At 41.4% G+C, this 18,775-nt stretch overlaps 6 protein-coding genes across 8 annotated transcripts; 5 read left to right on the top strand and 1 right to left on the bottom strand.

The window, feature by feature from the left end:
* Positions 1–56: 56 nt before the first annotated feature.
* Smvt (Sodium-dependent multivitamin transporter) lies at positions 57–3,237 on the top strand. Its single transcript, XM_018104479.3, has 7 exons — positions 57–512; positions 1,216–1,333; positions 1,446–1,513; positions 1,584–1,735; positions 1,795–1,935; positions 1,996–2,479; positions 2,550–3,237. The coding sequence occupies exons 1-7, from the start codon at positions 135–137 to the stop codon at positions 2,964–2,966; spliced, it is 1,758 nt and encodes a 585-aa protein (XP_017959968.1). The 5' UTR covers positions 57–134; the 3' UTR covers positions 2,967–3,237.
* A 1,052-nt stretch (positions 3,238–4,289) lies between these two features.
* Positions 4,290–7,271, top strand: LOC108653726 (sodium-coupled monocarboxylate transporter 2). Of its 2 annotated transcripts, none has more exons than XM_089256391.1 (8): positions 4,290–4,559; positions 4,622–4,781; positions 4,845–4,962; positions 5,023–5,242; positions 5,878–6,018; positions 6,076–6,184; positions 6,248–6,780; positions 6,858–7,271. In XM_089256391.1, exons 1-8 carry the CDS (start codon positions 4,351–4,353, stop codon positions 7,219–7,221), a joined length of 1,854 nt encoding a protein of 617 aa, XP_089112517.1. In that variant the 5' UTR covers positions 4,290–4,350; the 3' UTR covers positions 7,222–7,271. The 2 variants fall into 2 exon arrangements, with proteins under 2 accessions (XP_089112517.1, XP_017959955.1); XM_018104466.3 differs by having other exon boundaries at positions 6,852–7,271.
* Positions 7,272–7,788: 517 nt separating this feature from the next.
* LOC108649347 (sodium/iodide cotransporter) lies at positions 7,789–10,520 on the top strand. The gene is made up of 8 exons (XM_089256392.1): positions 7,789–8,129; positions 8,508–8,667; positions 8,724–8,841; positions 8,907–9,126; positions 9,179–9,319; positions 9,378–9,486; positions 9,544–10,076; positions 10,139–10,520. The coding sequence occupies exons 1-8, from the start codon at positions 7,891–7,893 to the stop codon at positions 10,464–10,466; spliced, it is 1,848 nt and encodes a 615-aa protein (XP_089112518.1). The 5' UTR covers positions 7,789–7,890; the 3' UTR covers positions 10,467–10,520.
* Positions 10,521–10,836: 316 nt separating this feature from the next.
* Positions 10,837–14,415, top strand: LOC108658178 (sodium-coupled monocarboxylate transporter 2). Its single transcript, XM_030387409.2, has 8 exons — positions 10,837–11,229; positions 11,526–11,685; positions 11,744–11,861; positions 11,916–12,135; positions 12,200–12,340; positions 12,396–12,504; positions 12,567–13,099; positions 13,181–14,415. The coding sequence occupies exons 1-8, from the start codon at positions 10,997–10,999 to the stop codon at positions 13,494–13,496; spliced, it is 1,830 nt and encodes a 609-aa protein (XP_030243269.2). The 5' UTR covers positions 10,837–10,996; the 3' UTR covers positions 13,497–14,415.
* On the bottom strand, positions 14,151–17,461 carry LOC108653762 (uncharacterized). Of its 2 annotated transcripts, none has more exons than XM_018104514.3 (4): positions 16,948–17,461; positions 15,773–16,120; positions 14,762–15,713; positions 14,151–14,699 (listed from the first exon to the last, which is right to left on the bottom strand). In XM_018104514.3, the coding sequence occupies exons 1-4, from the start codon at positions 17,059–17,061 to the stop codon at positions 14,629–14,631; spliced, it is 1,485 nt and encodes a 494-aa protein (XP_017960003.1). In that variant the 5' UTR covers positions 17,062–17,461; the 3' UTR covers positions 14,151–14,628. The 2 variants fall into 2 exon arrangements, with proteins under 2 accessions (XP_017960003.1, XP_089112519.1); XM_089256393.1 differs by lacking the exon at positions 16,948–17,461 and adding an exon at positions 16,758–16,859.
* Positions 17,462–17,531: 70 nt separating this feature from the next.
* nero (deoxyhypusine hydroxylase nero) lies at positions 17,532–18,681 on the top strand. Its single transcript, XM_018104559.3, has one exon. It carries the CDS (start codon positions 17,649–17,651, stop codon positions 18,555–18,557), a length of 909 nt encoding a protein of 302 aa, XP_017960048.1. The 5' UTR covers positions 17,532–17,648; the 3' UTR covers positions 18,558–18,681.
* The last annotated feature ends 94 nt before the right edge of the window (positions 18,682–18,775 follow it).

Raw genomic sequence — 18,775 nt, 5'->3', positions numbered from 1 at the left:
GCTCTGATCTGATAAAATTCTAAGCTGATGGAAACTTATAAAAGGCACTGTAGACGTCATGCGGAGCCCAATTGTGATTTTGAAACGCGTCCAGTGTCGGTTGAGTGAATTATTATAGAGTAAAAGTTCGCAAAATGTCGGCTCTATTGAATGCCACGGCTCAGACCCTGGCCGAATCGCATTTCACATTCAACACGACAGACTATGTTGTGTTCACATTCATGCTGAGCATATCTGCCGGAATCGGCGTCTACTTTGGATTCTTTGCCAAGGGCGAGGACACCACCGAGGAGTACCTGATGGGCGGCAAACGGATGAAGACGCTGCCCATTGCCATCTCACTGGTGGCCAGCCAATTGTCGGCCATCTCCATTATGACCATACCCTCTGAGATGTTTGCCTTTGGCATGAATTGGTTCTTCGCTGTGCTTATCATGGTGTTGATTGTACCCGTACTCAACTATGTGATCATACCTGTCTTCTACAACAACGATATTACCAACTGCTATGAGGTATTTGATTGGATTTCGTTCGATAAACAATATTAAGACTATATGGTGCCAGAGTGGAATTTTTTGCGTGTGATTAAATCAGAAACTAATTGAGTTTGAATCTGAAATTTAGATATACCTCGAAATACAGTATATTTTATAGACCAAATATCAGAGAGCGCTAGGCATTCGCCATAAACCATAAGCCATACACGATAAACCACAGCCAGAGATCATAAACTACATTCCATAAAGCATGTACCAAAGACCATATGCTATAATATAGATACCAAACAGCATAGGCCATAAATCACAAATATACGATCACATATATCATATTTTATCTACTATAACATAGAGATATATTTTTTTTTACATTTTTTATCTTAATAAAACCCGACATTATCTCAAAACCCGGAAAACCCAATTTTAGAGTAATAATCTAATCTAATAATATTTTGCTTATTCTATTTTTGGATTTTCTTAAGATTTGTTTTGTTTTATTTGTATTTTTAATGTTTTTATTTGGTGATTAATAAAATTTTTCAATTATATTAAATTAAATTAAATTCTTAGCGTAATTGATCTAAATCTAATTTTGAATCACATTAAATTTTAATTCAATTTTAGTTATATTACATTATTTTAAATTAAAAAAAATTTTTTTTTTATTAATTTAAGTGTTGATATTATTTACGTATATCTTTCTCTTTTTCTCCTTTAGTACTTGGAGCTGCGCTTCAATGGCGCCACCCGCAAGCTGCAAACTCTTTGGTTTGTGATTAATATATTCCTTATGCTGCCCATATTCATATTTCTGCCATCGCTGGCCTTTGCGCAAGGTGAGATTAGATCAAGTCACATTATAGATAAAACACTCGTGTGTGCCATATAATTTAATCACTCATCCACTCTCTTTCTTCCCATGCCGCCCTCTCTCTTTCTCTCCTACAGTAACTGGCTTCAATGTTCACATTATCAATATAATTGTCTGCAGCATTTGCATCTTTTACACAATGATCGTAAGCAATTGAAATGAGATCTGTTTATATTGAAAAGATTTTGATTCGTTCAACCTTTCGATCCTTTTAGGGTGGCATTAAGGCTGTCGTCTGGACGGATGTGGTGCAGGCGGGCATCATGGTGCTCTCTGTGGTGCTGGTGGGCTTCTTGGGCGCTCGACGTTTGGGCGGCCTGGGCGAGGTTTGGCGCATTGCCGGCGAGGGCGGCCGATTGGATGTGAAGTAGGTGCCAGCTCCACCCGTTAAGGGCCTTAGTTCAATCTATATCATTTTACCTGCAGCTTTACATTTGATCTGACGACACGCGTTACCTTTTGGAATGCCGCTGCCTCCGGCTTTGTGGCCTGGACCAGCTATGTGGGTCTCCATCAGAGCTGTGTGCAACGCATTGTAGCGCTGCCTTCGCTGGGGCATGCAAGAAGGTGGGTGAACCAGTACGGCTGACAGCAGCACCGCCATCTCTAATGCCGGCATTCTTATAGAGCAATCTTTCTGTTTGGAGTGGGCTTCCTGCTAATCATGAGCTTCAATTGCTTCACGGGCATTGTGATGTATGCGCGCTACCATGACTGCGATCCGCTTGCCGTGGGTGTGGTCAGCAAGCTGGACAAGATGGTGCCGTATTTCGTGCAGGATATTATGGGCCATCTGACCGGCATGCCCGGCGTCTTCATCTCGTGCGTCTTCAGCGCCGCCCTGAGCACACTCTCGGCCAGCATCAACTCCCTGGGCGGCATCGTCTACTTCGACTACATCAAGCCGCGCATACACCACACGGAGCACAAGGCCAATGTGATTATGAAGATAATCGTATTCCTCTCCGGCATCTACTGCATATTTGGCGGCATCGTAGTCGAGAAATTCAGCTCCATTCTGCAGATGGTCTTTAGCATTGGCGGCATCGGCTTTGGCTCCGTCTGCGGCGTCTTTCTTCTGGGCATGCTGGTGCCCAGGGTGCATGGCCGGGTCTGTAAATCCTCTATATGTGCAGTATAAATATAGATCAATATAATAATATTGCTTACATTCCTCACAGGCCGCCTTCGCTGCCTCCGCCCTGAGCATTGTGTGCATGGCATTCGTCATAGTGGGCAGCTGGGGCCGGAATCACTATCCCTCCATGCCCATCAGCACCGACAACTGTCCGACGACCCTGAATGCGACGACAACTGTCTCCACTCTGTTGAACCTGAATGCAACAGTCACAGTGAAGGATCTGCCAGCATCTGGCTTCAGCATCTTTGACATCTCGTACAATTGGTATGCGGCCCTTGGCTTCGTCATCACCTTGGTGGCGGGCACAGTGCTCAGCTATGTCCTCAGTCCAGCAGCGGATCAAGTGAAGCTCAATCCGAATCTCTTATCGCCGGCTATAAGGTATTTCGTGCAGTACGAGCAGGCGCCGATGTATGAGCTGCCGGAGCTGCAAAAGGATAAGCAACAGCAATCATAAACATTACTTTAACCGTAATCAAATTTCCTTAATTAGTATTATATACTATTTATCAGCAGCAGCATTAGCCTCGCAGATATACAAATATAGTGCTTATGTTAGATATATAATCTGGCATAAATGCTTATCTTAATTAGCTGCGTATACTAGAGTTTCGACAGCATCTAGCCTAGCTAGACCTAAGATAGTTTCTATAATAAGTACTGCAAATAAAAGTCAGCGCAGACAGAAACATATCTCTTCGAGAGGCTTTACGATTGAAGGATCAAATGAAACAGCCGTCAGCATTATTATTTATGGAGCTATAACTTCTTATCAAAACATCTTGGCCTTATGTATACCCATTGAAAGTGATCAAATGGGGTGTAATAAGGGCATCGATATATCACTGATATATATTATATATAATAATATACTTGTTTACGACTTCTAAGACTTGTATACTCTTATGTACAAATGCATAGGGTTATATAATCCAGGGAAGCAGAACATACCGGGAATTCTTATATCTTTTATAACACACTTGACCTTAACACAGAAATATGATTATTATTGTATATAAAATATGTCATTGTAAAACTTAAAAGCTAAAATAGCAGAATGCAACAAAAGTCTAAAATAACATGCATGTCTTAAGAACTAGAAAAAATTATCTGTTTAAGTTACATACATAATTTCGTACACATATAGGGTGTCTCTTGGTCATGCATTCCACAAAACTTGTTAGAGCTAAAGTCTTAATAGATCTTCAAAAAAAATAATTCAGTGTGTTTTAGTGATAAAAATGAGACACTATGATAATATACGGCAGACTCAATACCTTTAAATTTATATAGAGATCTGAATGTATGAACACTTTATTGCAATTTTTTAACCGGATAAACTCTACAGGAAGGTAACTAACAAGACATTGTTGCAATAAAAAAATTAAATTAGATATGACCATATGTTCCACTAGTATGTGTTTTCTGAAAGGTAAACTTAAAGCTATAAAATTATAAGCAGAGATATGCACAAGTTCTTAACATTTTAAAAATCTAGAGACAAACTTGACATACAAATATGTTTTACAAGGTAGGTCAATGTTGATGTGCAACCACGCGTATTGTTTACAGGGTATCTCCCAGTCAGGCCCCTACATATTCTAGAAATGCGATTTCATCAAAATAAACATGCAAAATAAGTTTTTATATATTAAAAATTCTTCAAATCTTGAGCTCTTTTATGGCGCATAAGCAGCAATAGCTATAGCGCCTGTATAGATAAATGTAGATAAATCTGAGAGCCAGATAAGATAGTTAAATAGCATCATTTAATAAAAACGACACATGCCAGGAGAGGCACCCAAGTGTGCGCACAGCATTCAGGTGTTGCACTACGGCCAATGTCAAGTAGTTCGCAAATATCAAATATGGCTTCAGCACTTACGTTTGGGATTACGGATCATGTTGTCTTCGTGCTTATGCTGTGCGCCTCGCTGGCCATTGGCGTCTACTTTGGGTTCTTCTCCAAGGCCAAAAACACCACCGAGGAGTATCTGCGGGGCAGCAAGAAGATGCAAACACTGCCCATAGCCATTTCATTGGTGGCCAGGTGAGTTTCGGGCATTCTTCGATTAAATATGCCCCATGGACACATATCTATGTATATTTCAGTCAACTCTCTGGCATTGCCATCATGTCCGTGCCAGCCGAGACATATACGTTCGGCATCAACTACGTTTTTATGGTGTTGTCCATGGTGGTTGTTGTGCCCGTGCTGATCTATGTTGTAGTGCCAGTCTTCTATGAGAACAATGTCTCCAATTGTTATGAGGTAGGAGGGAGATCTCAATTCCCATATGCAGTATACTATATGCATTCGTATACTTGATTCCAGTACCTGGAAATGCGTTTCGGCAAGCTCATGCGACAGGTGATAACAGCAACGTTTTTGCTAAACGCGTGCCTCATGCTGCCCGTGTATATGTTCATACCCTCTCTGGCATTTTCGCAAGGTATATCCGCTGGCAACTACCCCAGCTATGTTTATTATACGTATATTCCCGTTTATTTAGTGACCGGCATAAATATTCATCTGATCAATATCATGGTCTGCTCGATATGCGTTGTCTACACCATGTTGGGCGGCATCAAGGCCGTTGTCTGGACAGATGTGGTGCAGGGCGCCATCATGCTGATCTCGGTGCTATTGGTCGGAGTGCTGGGCACCATGCAAGCAGGAGGACTTAGCTCGGTGCTTGAGAGCGCCAACAATGGAGGACGACTGAACGTTGAGTAAGTTTTGCATAACAATTTACATTCATAAGGATCATAGATGAGCTGAGGGTAAAATTCCCAAAGCAGCGTTAACTATTTCTGATAAATTACACTAAATATTAAATTCATTTAAATTAATAGTTTTTATATACTTTATGGGCTTTATAGGTTGATTTTTTTTTAATAAATTTCAATATATAAATCAAATAATTCCAAAAAATTAAATTTTTAAATTTATTTTTTCAATATGTGGTTTTAATTTTTTTTTAAATTATTCATTGTTAACTTACATGAACTAATGAAATTTTTTTTTTTTTTTTTCAATTAATAAAGTCTAGTTCTTGAACAAACAAAATTCAAATTTTATAATTAAATTATTATAAAAATGTTAACGTATAATTAATTAATTTTAATTTTCAAATTTACAAATTTGAATTTATATTAATTTATACGTTAACATTTTTATAATAATTTAATTATAAAATTTGAATTTTGTTTGTTCAAGAAATTAATTTATTTTAATTTTCAAATTTATAAATTTGAATTTATATATGAATTAATTTATCAATTAATTATGTCGTATTCATTTATTAGATAATATTTTATCTTGCCTTCATCATGATCTATTATTTGCTTTAATACACGAATGACAGCTACAGGTTGGATCCTCGCATACGCATGACAGTCTGGAATTGCTTCACGGGAGGCTTCTTTATGTGGTTGGGTCACATTGGCTTCAATCAGAGCTGCGTGCAGCGCATTGTAGCTTTACCCTCGTATGCGCATGCCAAAGTGTAAGTCGAACAAGAATGCGAAGGTCTTATACGAATTGACACAGACATGTTTCTCAGATCTCTCATAATTGCGGGATTTGGAATTGTAATAATCATGTCCATGATGAGCTTCACTGGAATCATTATGTTTGCACGCTATTCCGGATGTGACCCCATGCTCGCTGGCGTAAGTAGCTCGAAACTTGAATCCGATTCTATTCCTAATTGAGTTACCCAATCTCTTGCGCAGCTGGTCAGCAAACCAGACAAAATGATGCCCTTCTTCATTCAGGACATAATGGGTAAGCTGCCGGGCATGCCCGGCATTTTCATCTCGTGCGTCTTCAGCGCTGCGCTGAGCACGCTCTCTGCGAATCTCAACTCGCTCGCTGGCGTCGTTTACTTTGATTACATTAAGCCATTCATACGGCACACGGAGGCTCGAGCCAATGCCACGATGAAGGTGGTCATTGTCATCATAGGCATTTACTGTGTCTTTGGGGGCCTCTTGGTGCAGAACTTTAACTCCATAATACAGACTGTGCTGAGCATCACGGGCATCAGCACGGGAGCCGTGAGCGCTGCGTTCCTCTTGGGCATGTTCTGTCCGCGAGTGAGCAGCAAGGCAGCCATATCGGGCATTATATTTAGCATCGCTTTCATGGTAGTCATCATTATAAAGTCCCAGATGCACTTCAAGGCCGGCATCATCAAGTACGATATCCTGCCCAATAGCCTGGACCAATGCGAGGCCAAGAATTTGCATACGATTCTAAATGCAATGTAAGCATTACAAACTTTTCATTCATTTGATTGATATTTTATTATACACATATTTCCTTTATTTTTCCCAGCCACAGCAACAACAACACAACCCCAGTGACTGTGATTGAGAAACCAACTGTGCCACCTTTGGTGACAGGCGCCTTTGGCAGCAATCGTGACTTTTCCATATTCGATATATCCTTTTACCTGTACAAGTTCCTGGGTCTGATCCTCACGTTCCTCATCGCCGTGCCCATGAGCTACATTTGTAAGCAGGACAAACCCGAATCGCTAAATCCAAAGCTGTTCACGCCCTTCATAAGGAAATTCCTACCTCGGAATCTTGTGCTGGAATTGGAGGAGTTGCCACTCAAGGGGGTCAAGGAGTTGCCACTAAAGGACGACTCGGAGTCAAATTTGAAAAATAGTGTTAAATTTGATGCCCAATTTCGAGATTAGCATTTGTACTAAATAGATTATATTTCAATAAAATGTACAGGTTAATATAATGGGAAGACAGTCTTGTAGAAGAAAATGTATTTTGTTGATATAGTTGCTCAGGGCTGTAAAACTAGGAAGAATTCTAACAACATGCTAAGGTAGTTGGATGTATGAAGATGGACATCCTCAAGGCGATATAGATCTGGAAACGATCTATTATTTAATACATTTTTTTTTCTTTAAAAAACTATATTTAGTTGCCTCGATTATATTACGTAAAAAGACTCAGGAAGTGCTACTGTATAAGAAATTTTACTTTCAGTGAATTTGGTTCGCAGAGCAAACAATTTTAAGTGCGTGTAGAGTCTTATCAGAACTTAAGCATTCAGCGGGACGCGACCAAAATACAATTTTGGTCCCAAATGCTCGTGGCTGCTGAATCAGCATATAAAGACGCTGTCTATGAACGTCAGGAAACGTAGAAGCTGTTAGGTCCACTTTATGGACACTCATTAACATTTTACAGCCAACGTCTAGCAAATATTTTAGCTACTGATAAGCTACCATGTTCTGAACTTAAGATGAAACTTTTGATTTGAGTGCTCATAACTGTGCTGACAGCTTACGCATCTGCACAAGCTTGTGCGGCGAATCAGACTAAAGGATAATAGCAGGATAATAGCCAGGATGTCGGGCAGCGCAACAACCTTGGCCAGCACGGCGGCAACAGCTGCAATGCCAGTTCATGTAGAGGATTTGAGATTCGGCGTCACGGACTACACCATATTCGCAGTCATGCTGAGTGTCTCGGCAGCCATTGGCGTCTACTTTGGATTCTTCTCCAAGTCAAAGAACACCACCGACGAATACCTGCGCGGGGGCAAGAAGATGCAGGCCCTGCCCATTGCCATATCCTTGGTCTCCAGGTTCGTAAATCCAGTCAGCGAGTCAGTTCTATTATCTCAATCAGTGCCATTAAATATGATAGCTTATCTTAAGTTATCTTACTTGGAACAATTTTATATTACATCAGTATATTTTATAAATAACCGCACGGGCCTCTTTTTTCATAAAATTATCTCATTATCTAAATGAATTATTGACTCACTGTCGAACTTCTGGAGAACCCATATAAAAGTTTTATTCTATGAGTCCTTTCTCCGAATTCGAGGTGTTAAGGAAATACGAATGGAATTTCCTTTTATTTTCTGCTTTTCTAGCAACATTGTGCAAATTCTTTTGATAGTATTCAACTACTTTTATATGTAAACGAATATTTTGAAAAATTATTTAATTGTGAACAGTCAACTTTCTGGAGTTGCGATCATGTCAGTTCCAACCGAGAACTACACATATGGCTTCAACTTTATATTCTCGGTGCTGGCCATGTTGCCAACTGTCCCCATCCTTATATACATTATTGTGCCGGTGTTCTACGACAACAACGTCGTCAATTGCTATGAGGTAACAATAGATTATCTATCCATCTATCTATTCCGATATATAATATATTTTCTCAGTACTTGGAGATGCGTTTCAATAAGGGAACTCGTCGATTCGTCACTCTCACATTCATTATGAACCAATTCCTGATGCTGCCTGTCTATATGTTCATACCATCGTTGGCCTTCTCTCAAGGTAAGTGCTCACCCTTGGCAAAAGTTGTTCATTAGAAATATTCTCTGTTTTTATTTCATCCACAGTGACCGGCGTAAATATTCACCTGATCAATATAATTGTCTCCTCGGTGTGCGTTTTCTACACCATGCTGGGAGGCGTTAAGGCGGTCGTCTGGACGGATGTTGTCCAGGCTGCTGTAATGCTTATCTCGGTGATCATGGTGGCCGTCTTGGGCATAATGGGAACAGGTGGCTTGGCCACTGTGCTGGATCACGCTACACAAGGAGGACGTATGAACTTTGAGTAAGTTCCACAAAGGTAGCACTTCTTAAATAAACTATACATATTCATATAGGTTTAGACTGGATCCCAGGATTCGAGTTACTATATGGAATGCCATAGGCAGCGGCTTACTTCTGTGGACCGGTAAAATTGGACTTGATCAGAGCTGTGTTCAGCGCATTGTCTCCTTACCCTCGTTTGCGGAAGCCAAAAAGTAAGTTAAATTCCGATTGCTTATATTATATGTATTTTATTCCCTATTCATTAAACAGATCTTTAGTTGTGGCTGGATTTGGTTTCATGATAATCATGTCTATCACCTGTTTTACCGGCATCATTATGTTTGCTCACTACTTCGGCTGCGATCCCATGTTAGCTGGCGTAAGTAGACCGAATTCTTATAGAGATATGGTATTTATCATCCTATGTCATCCTCAGCTGGTCAGCAAGCCAGACAAAATGATGCCCTTCTTCATTCAGGACATAATGGGTAACCTGCCGGGCATGCCCGGTCTGTTCATCTCGTGCGTCTTCAGCGCTTCGCTGAGCTCCCTTTCGGCTAATCTCAACTCGCTCGCTGGCGTCGTCTACTTCGACTATATCAAGCCGCATATCCGGCATACGGAGGCGCGTGCCAATGGATGTATGAAGCTGGTCGTGGTTGCCATGGGCGTCTACTGCATTGTGGGAGGCATCATCGTGCAGCACTTCAACTCAATACTGCAGACCATGTGGACCGTCACGGGCATCAATACGGGCGCCGTTGTGGGTGTCTTCCTGCTGGGCATGTTTGTGCCCCGTGTCAATGGGAAGGTGGCAGTGACCAGCATCATATTCAGTGTGCTGGCCATGCTTTGGCTCATTATAAAAGCACAGATAAACATCAAGGCGGGACTCATCAAGTACGAGGTGCTGCCAAACAGCTTGGATCAGTGCGAGGCGCGAGGCTTCCATGCAATTCTTGCAGCCATGTATGTTCTCTTACCTTCCTATAAATAATATATACATATGCTGATTATGTCTTGTCTTTCAGAAATCACACAACAACTACACCAGCAACAACAACAGCAACACCATTGCCTATGAATGTGACAACAGCCTTTGGCAGCAATCGCGAGTTCTCAATCTTCGATATATCCTTCTACTGGTACAAAGTGATAGGCGCAATCCTGATCTTCGTCTGTGCCGTGCCCTTAAGCTATATCTGGCCTCCGGATAAGAACGATAATCTCAATCCCAAACTTTATTCGCCATTCGTACGCCAACTGTTGAATGTGTCCGAAGCAGAAGTGGAGCTGGAGGAGGTGCCATTGAAGGAAACTCCATCCAAAGAAGGGCAACAGGAAAATGGAGCCGCATGATTGTTAATAATGTCTAGCTTAGTTAGCTTTGCCCACTGTTCTGTCCCTTTTGTATTTAGAACGTTTTCTGTTTATTCACACAAGAATAGTTTAACGAAAAATGTCTTGGAAATAAAGTGTGCTGTAAACAAAGTATCTTAACAGCCTTACAGACACTTCCTTACATGCAATTAAGAGTTAAGCCTTCTAGAAGACATCTTTACATACAAATTACATCCGCAGAAAGAATACTTGTTATAGATTTAATAAACCATTTGATTAAATTCACAATTTGTTCATTACTCCTAAGACTCTCACTCATCTCATTGTCAACTGAACTTTGGATTTAGCCAAATGTTGGCTCTACTTTACGGGGACTCGTTGCTTTTGGTGCAATGCCTAGCAGATATTTTAATTACTGATATACTACTATCAATAATCTCTACATAAGCGAAAATCTTTGAGTGCAATGCTCATAACTGAGCCGACTGCGTTCGCAGCTGCACCGACTTGTTCGGCAAACAAGTCTCAGTCGTACTAGAAACTCGAGGATGCCGGGCAGTGCAGCCAGTGCCACCATGGTCAACAGTGCAGCCACATACGAAATGGAGATGTTGAAATTCAGCATAACGGACTATTCCATATTCCTATTCCTGTTGAGTGTCTCAGCAGCCATTGGCCTCTACTTTGGCCTCTACTCAAAGTCAAGGAACACCACCGACGAATACCTGCGCGGGGGCAAGAAGATGCAGGCGCTGCCCATTGCCATATCCTTAGTTTCCAGGTTCGTGGCTGCGCTTGATATCCTTATAATATGTTTTAAAATCTGCATACTCAAATGATTGACTGGCGGAGAATCAGCCTAGTGGATATGGAACTGCGCATGTTACTCTAGTTATGATTGACAAATCCACGCATGGAAAATTCCATCTGCGACAGTGAAAAATTGGTCAACAAGATTTTGCATGCCGTTCGAACAGGTTTCAACTTGCTTTCCAACAACTTTGTATAAATTAATTTGATTTAAGTACAAGCATAAATTTTATTCGATTCATATTAACTAATTACTCTGAATTTTAGCCAACTATCTGGTGTGTCGATTATGTCTATTCCAGCCGAGAGCTACACATTTGGCTTGAACTACATATTCGGAGTGCTAGCCATGTTACCAACTGTCCCAATCCTTATACACATTATTGTGCCGGTGTTCTACGACAACAACGTCGTCAATTGCTATGAGGTAAGTAACAAAAGATTATCTATCCATCTATCTGAATACATATTATATATTTTCTCAGTACTTGGAGATGCGTTTTAATAAGGGAACTCGTCGATTCGTCACTCTCACGTTCATTATGAGCCAATTCCTGATGCTGCCTGTCTATATGTTCATACCCTCGTTGGCCTTCTCTCAAGGCATGCTCACATGAGAAATGCTAAAAGTTCTTCATTAACAATCCTTTTCTACAGTGACCGGCGTAAATATTCACCTGATCAACATAATTGTCTCCTCGATTTGCGTTTTCTACACCATGCTGGGAGGGATTAAGGCGGTCGTCTGGACAGATGTTGTTCAGGGAGGTGTAATGCTTGTCTCGGTGATCATGGTGGCCGTATTGGGCATAATGGGAACAGGTGGCTTGGCCACTGTGCTGGATTATGCTTCGGAGGGCGGACGCATGGACATTGAGTAAGTGTCAGGATGTACGGTGAAGGGATGAAAGGAAAACATGTATAACTATTATTGCTTGTAGCTTTAGACTAGACCCACGGATTCGGTCTACTATCTGGAATTGCTTTAGTAGCGGGTTGATACTATGGACGGGTAAAATTGGAGTCGATCAAAGTTGTGTTCAGCGCATTGTCTCCTTACCTTCGTTTCAGGAAGCAAGAAAGTTAGCAAAGTTTCGGCTTAATTTTTATTACAACTTATAAATACATTTTCCACAGATCTTTAGTTGTGGCGGGATTTGGTTTCATAATAATCATGTCCCTCACCTGTTTTACCGGCATCATTATGTTTGCTCACTTCTTCGGCTGCGATCCCATGTTAGCTGGCGTAAGTAGACCGAATTTGAATAGATTTATGGTCCTCATCTTTTATCTATTTATCATCCTCAGCTGGTCAGCAAGCCAGACAAAATGATGCCATTCTTCATTCAGGACATAATGGGTAACTTGCCGGGCATGCCCGGTCTGTTCATCTCATGCGTCTTCAGCGCTTCGCTGAGTTCCCTTTCGGCTAATCTCAACTCCCTCGCTGGCGTCGTCTACTTCGACTATATCAAGCCGCATATCCGGCATACGGAGGCGCGGGCCAATGGATGCATGAAGCTGGTCGTGGTTGCCATGGGCGTCTACTGCATTGTGGGAGGCACCATTGTGCAGCATTTTAACTCCATACTGCAGACCATGTTGACCGTCACGGGCATCAATACGGGCGCCGTTGTGGGTGTCTTCCTGCTGGGCATGTTTGTGCCCCGTGTCAATGGGAAGGTGGCAGTGACCAGCATTATATTCAGTGTGCTGGCCATGCTTTGGCTCATTATAAAAGCACAGATAAACATCAAGGCGGGACTCATCAAGTACGAGGTGCTGCCAAACAGCTTGGATCAGTGCGAGGCGCGAGGCTTCCATGCAATTCTTGCAGCCATGTAAATGCCGTGACATTCTTATATATAACACATATATATAACTGATATATAACATATATAATATATATATTTATTTTACAGAAATCACACAACAACTACACCAGCAATAACAACAGATGGCCCTAGGAAAGTGACAACAGCCTTTGGCAGCAATCGCGAGTTCTCAATCTTCGATATATCGTTCTACTGGTACAAAATGATAGGCGCAATCCTGATCTTCGTTTGTGCCGTGCCCTTAAGCTATATCTGGCCTCCGGATAAGAACGATAAGCTGAATCCCAAACTTTATTCGCCATTCGTACGCCAACTGTTGAATGTGTCCGAAGCAGAAGTGGAGCTGGAGGAGGTGCCATTGAAGGAACCTCCATCCAAAGAAGGGCGACAGGAAAACGCATAATTGTTATTTACAAACTAAGTTAGTTAATACACAATGTCATGTCTCTTTTGTATTTTTAAACGATTTATTTACAAAAGAATATTTAAATGAAGAATTTCTTATACAGAAAGTATCCAGCTACATACAAAAACTGTTTCGACTGATTATTTCAGTTATAAAAAAGAGTTCCAAAGTATTTTTTTTTTTTTTATGTTTTGTGTTAAGAATTTTTCATTGAAAAATTGTACAGTACTATTCGTAATTTAGTTAAGATTGCCTGGAAAAGATTTTCGTGTTACAATGTCTGTGCAGAATACAATTGATGCGTTGTTTGATACAACATGACAAAATTTTAATAACTAAATGCTAAATGTGAGCAACTTCAAAATAAGAAAAATTATATTGAAATTAATAATATAAAAAAAAAAAACAAGGTTTTGTTGTTAATAGCCAGGTAAGTGTGAATGGCATTCGCAAAGTTATAATATAGAGATATATGTATATGTATATATCTAAATGTACTTTATTTCTTGAATGACGCATCAGCTGTTAAAAATCTTTTCTTGGGTGTTGAGTGTTATTCAAATGGGTTTGTTAAAATTAGAATCGCATTATAGATTATGTCTTAAAATTTAAAAACATCTATTTTACATACATTTCTTAATAATGTATTTCTTGTTTCCGATTTAATTAATTTTACACATACATATTATTTATAGTTGATTGCTTTTAACAATTTGTGTGTGTGTGGGAGGTTGTTTTTGTGTGTGTGTTTAGATTGGCGGGTTAGGGCTACGTGATAGTTTCTATTTGCTGTGGATGTGTTATTGTTAGTCTATATTGCTCACACAGAACAGCATTGAAAGTCCAGCATCCATTACAGCCAAGGACTGGAAGATGTCTAGTGAATTGCAATCGCGTACGATTTTTTGTAGTTTGAGAATAAAAAGAAAAATCTTGACAATGGGAACAGAATTTAGCCCTGGTTAGGCGTTGGGCGTACGACGTAGTAGACATACGAGAAACTCGTCGTGATTTGCATATTTGTTGGCTTGTCGAAATGAGCCGAAGCAACACTTGTACATATTCGGCTTTTAACTTTAGTTATTGGTTTTCATCATCATCATTATTATTATTATAATTATGGTGCTGCTTAATTGCAGGCCTGCGGCGTCACATGGTTCTCGCCATCTTCGGTGGCATTGTTAACGATCTTCGGTTCACCTGCAACAAGATGAAGTCTCATTAAAATGTTCTAGATATTTGAATGAAATGTATTTATATACCATTGTCATTGTGCTCGGATTTGTTTTCGCAGTTTGTCTCCTTGGCGGGTGCGGCTGGCGCCTCCGTTAATGGGACTTCGATTGGGGCAACTGGCGCAGCCAGCTTGCTCACATCATTGCTGGCAGGAGCTTCATCAGTTTTGGATGTATTGTTCTCTGGCGATGAGCTTTCGACTTCGCTTGCTTTTGCTTCCTTCTCTGGAAGGACTGAAGCATCCTCTTTGGATTCAGTGGCCAATTCAACGACTTCGTTATTGCTTGTTTCCACTTCGGCCGCTTTAGGTTTGTCGTTGTTTTCGACAACGGCTGCTACTGGAGCCACTTCTTTAACGGGTGACACGGGCCTGGCAGGTTCTGTGCTGACTTTCGAACTTGAATCTACTTCCATGGGTTCCGGTGTTTGCTGCTTGGCGGGCTCAGCAGTTTCGGTGGTTTCGGGTTTTGGCTCCCCACTGCTCTCACTTTCTTGCGACTCTTCTGAGTCCTTCTTTTTGTCGACAGATTCTGTGATGTCAGCAGGTGTAGAAATGTCGGAGGATGTTGTATCAGCGGTATTCTGATCCGTGTTTGATTGTTCTTTCTCATCGTCGTCCACTTCCATGGGTGACTCAGAAACAGGAGCAGCAGCTGTCGCATCACTCTTCGGTGGGCTTTCAACTTTAGCTGGTTCCTCCGCATTTGTCAATGGCTCGGGTGTTTTTTCCTTTGCTTCGGGCTCTTTTGTATCTGATTTATCGTGAACAATGTTGTTTTGTTTTTCCTCTTGTGCGGCAGGCTCCTGGGCAGCGGAATCAGGTTGATCCTTACTTTCTGTGGCCTTTGACGCAGGTTCATTCGTTTCTGTAGGCTTTGTTTCGGAATCCTCGGCGTCCTTAGTATCCTTCTTATCTTTCGCGTCAGCTGCCTTCTGTTTTTGTTCCTTTTCTTCCTTCTTTCCTTTCTTCGCAGTAGCCTTGAATTCATAATTTAAGGTTAGTTGATAACAAATAATAAAAAAGCTCATTAACTTACATTTGCTTTAGTAGTTTTGCTTGCTTGAGCCTTCTCTTCCACCTCCTCCTTCTCCACAGTTACTGGTTTGGCTTTTGTTGTCTCTTGTTCAACTTCTTCATCGCCTCCAACATCCAGCTTTCGAGCACCGCGTCCCCGTCCTCCGCTCTTTGCGATCGCTGGCGATGTGCGAGCCTTTTTACTTGGTGGCGGTGTAACGGTATCAGCGCCTCTTGTCGGAGTACCACGAGTACTGGATCGAGTACGCCGTCCACCCTCCAGCTCCAAGGTGCCGCCCATTGTCCGCACCAACTCCTCACTCTCGCGCTGAGCGCGCTCAATGAATGAGCGTCGCTTTGGCGTGCGTTTCTACAATGATTGTTTACATACACATCAAAATATTGCACGACTTATACACGTACATCTCTCAATAAGAGATTTCAACTGGATTTGAATGCAAGAAATCATTAACCCGTCTATTCAACCCGCAGCATTGATATTAAACGGTAAATAAATGCCCATTCTCAAGCGCAACGTATGAATGCACATACACGCATGCACACATATACACACGTGCACATGTATACATACATATTCATGTATGACAAAGTACAGCAAACAACAAAAAGTCCAAAAGAGAACAAGAAAAATAAAAACAAACGAGAACGAGACAGACGCGCGCAGCGGCAAAACGTGCACAAAAGAGACTACCGATTGCCTGTAGCGAGTGTACCACGCGACATACAAAAATAAATACACACACACAACCGTCGTTCGGTATATGTGTATACACACACACACGCAAACGGGGGATGTTGGGAAAAGCGCGCGCACACGAGGGCAACAAATTAACATCAACACGAAAGAGCGAACGTAAAGTGAAAAAAACAACATAGAACACATTTCACATATGTACTTCAAAATGTGGTGGTATCTGTTTTGCGTTTTTCGATATGTTTTGGAAAAATTCTGCTTATGGGTTCAATACAGTCACCTAAATACATACAATGCCCCCGCTCTTCCAGAGAATTCTGTTCGTCACAATGCGCGAGTATGTTAGCTCTAAAGCGCGCTCTTATCGCACGACCCCCGGTGTTAATTGTGACTGTGCCTAAACACACACACACACATCCATGCAAGTTTGCATGTAGTATGTATCCAAGTATGTGATTTCCTACATATTTCTAAACACTTACGGGTGTCTTCTTCTCATCCACCGCCGGCTGAGTTGTTGCATCTTCATCGTTGTTGGATTTGGTTTCGGCAACCGTCTCTCCTTCCGGTTTTTGTAAGCTGGTCTCGTCGGACATTTTGATGTTGGTATTAGTATTAATATTGCTTACAAAATACAATCAATTGTATTTTGCAATGTTTTCGTTCAGTTACAACGCTTTGCTTTAAAGTAGCGAGTTCTCTCTTCTGCTCTCCTTTCGCACTGGGACAGCGATATAAAGCAACTAGCAGGTATATTACGCACACATATATACATACACACGCCACGCTGAACGCGCAAAATTTTTAAATGCAAATTTATGTTATTTTGCACAAAAATCAACTATTTCACTTATCGACTTTAGCACCGGTGTATACACAATTATGGGTTTCTAGAATTTTCGACAGAAAATTCGTTGAATATTACACTTTTTCGACGTTTTCTTTACGAGCCAAAGATAAACGTAACCCAACAACTGGACTACTTGCTTCTTCTAAAATGCAAGTGTTGCACAGCAACCTTCTATGGCGGCCTTTTTCGACAGTGTTGGAAAGTACATGATGTCATTGTGGTGGTTAGCAGATAGCTTCGATAAATTTCTTATCGTTAATACAAGTGACGAATTTCCACGAGGCAGGCGACGGCGGCTCATTATTTACATTTCATTAATCACACACAGTAGATATGGTGTCCCAGGAACAGATCAAAGCAATAGGTGGAGTCCTGAACAACAAAGAGCGGCCTCTCAAGGAGCGTTTTCGTGCACTTTTTACATTGAAAAACATCGGCGGCGGCACTGCCATTGAAGCAATCAGCAAGGCATTTGATGATGATTCCACATTGCTTAAACACGAATTGGCTTATTGTTTGGGACAGATGCAGGATACTCAAGCTGTAGAAATATTGACAAAAGTACTACAGGACACCAGTCAGGAGCCCATGGTACGCCATGAGGCTGCCGAAGCATTAGGCGCCATCGGTCACCCAGATGTTCTGCCCATACTCGAGAAATACAAAGAGGATCCAGTGATTGAGGTTGCCGAGACTTGTGCCATTGCTCTGGATCGCGTGCGCTGGCTGCAGACTGGTCAGCAAGTGAATGACAACAATCCATATGCATCAGTGGATCCATCGCCGCCAGCAGCAGGAACAAAAAGCGTACAGGAATTAAAGGCAATCTATCTGGATGCGAATCAAAGTCTCTTCGATCGCTATCGAGCGATGTTCAGTTTACGGAATTTACGTACAGAGGAGAGTGTTTTAGCTATTTCTGAAGGACTTAAAGATAAATCTGCGCTGTTCCGGCACGAGGTTGCATTTGTGCTGGGTCAGCTCCAGGATCCATGCAGCATACCCTATCTACAGGAGAACCTGGAAGATCGCCATGAGAATGAAATGGTTCGCCACGAGTGCGCCGAGGCACTGGGTGCCATCGCCACTGAGGAATGCATTAAGATATTAAATCGTTATTCGGATGATGACAAGCGGGTCGTGAAGGAGAGCTGCGTCATCGCCCTGGACATGTGCGAATACGAGAACAGTCCGGAGTTCCAGTATGCCGACGGCTTGACCAAACTGGATGGAACCAAGTGATGCTAATCTAAGAAAATTCATTATTGTATATAATATTTGTAAACAAACTTATTTGTATTATTGTTATATCTAATCAGAATATTGGCGAGATAAACTATCACAGAACGTGACATTCAACACGCCATCTGCTGCTATTTCACTATTTCCGAATAATTGTATTGCGGGGGTTTTTATGGTATGGTGAGCTCAAAGGGCAAACTATTCTAGGAAATTCTGTT

This window comes from Drosophila navojoa, chromosome 2 (assembly GCF_054131105.1).
Source record: "Drosophila navojoa isolate 15081-1374.11 chromosome 2, UAZ_NAV_1.0, whole genome shotgun sequence".
NCBI classification, from domain to species: domain Eukaryota; kingdom Metazoa; phylum Arthropoda; class Insecta; order Diptera; family Drosophilidae; genus Drosophila; species Drosophila navojoa.
Note: the sequence above shows the minus strand (reverse complement) of the source record. Positions and strands in the feature narration are given on the sequence as shown.

What these genes read in the sequence shown, in the direction of transcription:
- Smvt (XM_018104479.3), top strand. Translation starts at nt 135, where the DNA reads ATGTCGGCTCTATTGAATGCCACGGCTCAGACCCTGGCCGAATCGCAT. An exon ending in GGCGGCCGATTGGATGTGAA is followed by an intron (nt 1,736 to 1,794) that starts GTAGGTGCCAGC and finishes TTTTACCTGCAG; the next exon opens with CTTTACATTTGATCTGACGA. An exon ending in TCGCTGGGGCATGCAAGAAG is followed by an intron (nt 1,936 to 1,995) that starts GTGGGTGAACCA and finishes GCATTCTTATAG; the next exon opens with AGCAATCTTTCTGTTTGGAG.
- LOC108653726 (XM_018104466.3), top strand. Translation starts at nt 4,351, where the DNA reads ATGTCAAGTAGTTCGCAAATATCAAATATGGCTTCAGCACTTACGTTT. An exon ending in CTCTCTGGCATTTTCGCAAG is followed by an intron (nt 4,963 to 5,022) that starts GTATATCCGCTG and finishes CCGTTTATTTAG; the next exon opens with TGACCGGCATAAATATTCAT. An exon ending in TCGTATGCGCATGCCAAAGT is followed by an intron (nt 6,019 to 6,075) that starts GTAAGTCGAACA and finishes CATGTTTCTCAG; the next exon opens with ATCTCTCATAATTGCGGGAT.
- LOC108649347 (XM_089256392.1), top strand. Translation starts at nt 7,891, where the DNA reads ATGTCGGGCAGCGCAACAACCTTGGCCAGCACGGCGGCAACAGCTGCA. An exon ending in ACGTCGTCAATTGCTATGAG is followed by an intron (nt 8,668 to 8,723) that starts GTAACAATAGAT and finishes ATATTTTCTCAG; the next exon opens with TACTTGGAGATGCGTTTCAA. An exon ending in GGAGGACGTATGAACTTTGA is followed by an intron (nt 9,127 to 9,178) that starts GTAAGTTCCACA and finishes ATATTCATATAG; the next exon opens with GTTTAGACTGGATCCCAGGA.
- LOC108658178 (XM_030387409.2), top strand. Translation starts at nt 10,997, where the DNA reads ATGCCGGGCAGTGCAGCCAGTGCCACCATGGTCAACAGTGCAGCCACA. An exon ending in GGCGGACGCATGGACATTGA is followed by an intron (nt 12,136 to 12,199) that starts GTAAGTGTCAGG and finishes TATTGCTTGTAG; the next exon opens with CTTTAGACTAGACCCACGGA. An exon ending in CATGCAATTCTTGCAGCCAT is followed by an intron (nt 13,100 to 13,180) that starts GTAAATGCCGTG and finishes TTTATTTTACAG; the next exon opens with AAATCACACAACAACTACAC.
- LOC108653762 (XM_018104514.3), bottom strand. Translation starts at nt 17,061, where the DNA reads ATGTCCGACGAGACCAGCTTACAAAAACCGGAAGGAGAGACGGTTGCC. An exon ending in TGGATGAGAAGAAGACACCC is followed by an intron (nt 16,121 to 16,947) that starts GTAAGTGTTTAG and finishes CAATCATTGTAG; the next exon opens with AAACGCACGCCAAAGCGACG. An exon ending in GCAAAACTACTAAAGCAAAT is followed by an intron (nt 15,714 to 15,772) that starts GTAAGTTAATGA and finishes TATGAATTCAAG; the next exon opens with GCTACTGCGAAGAAAGGAAA.
- nero (XM_018104559.3), top strand. Translation starts at nt 17,649, where the DNA reads ATGGTGTCCCAGGAACAGATCAAAGCAATAGGTGGAGTCCTGAACAAC.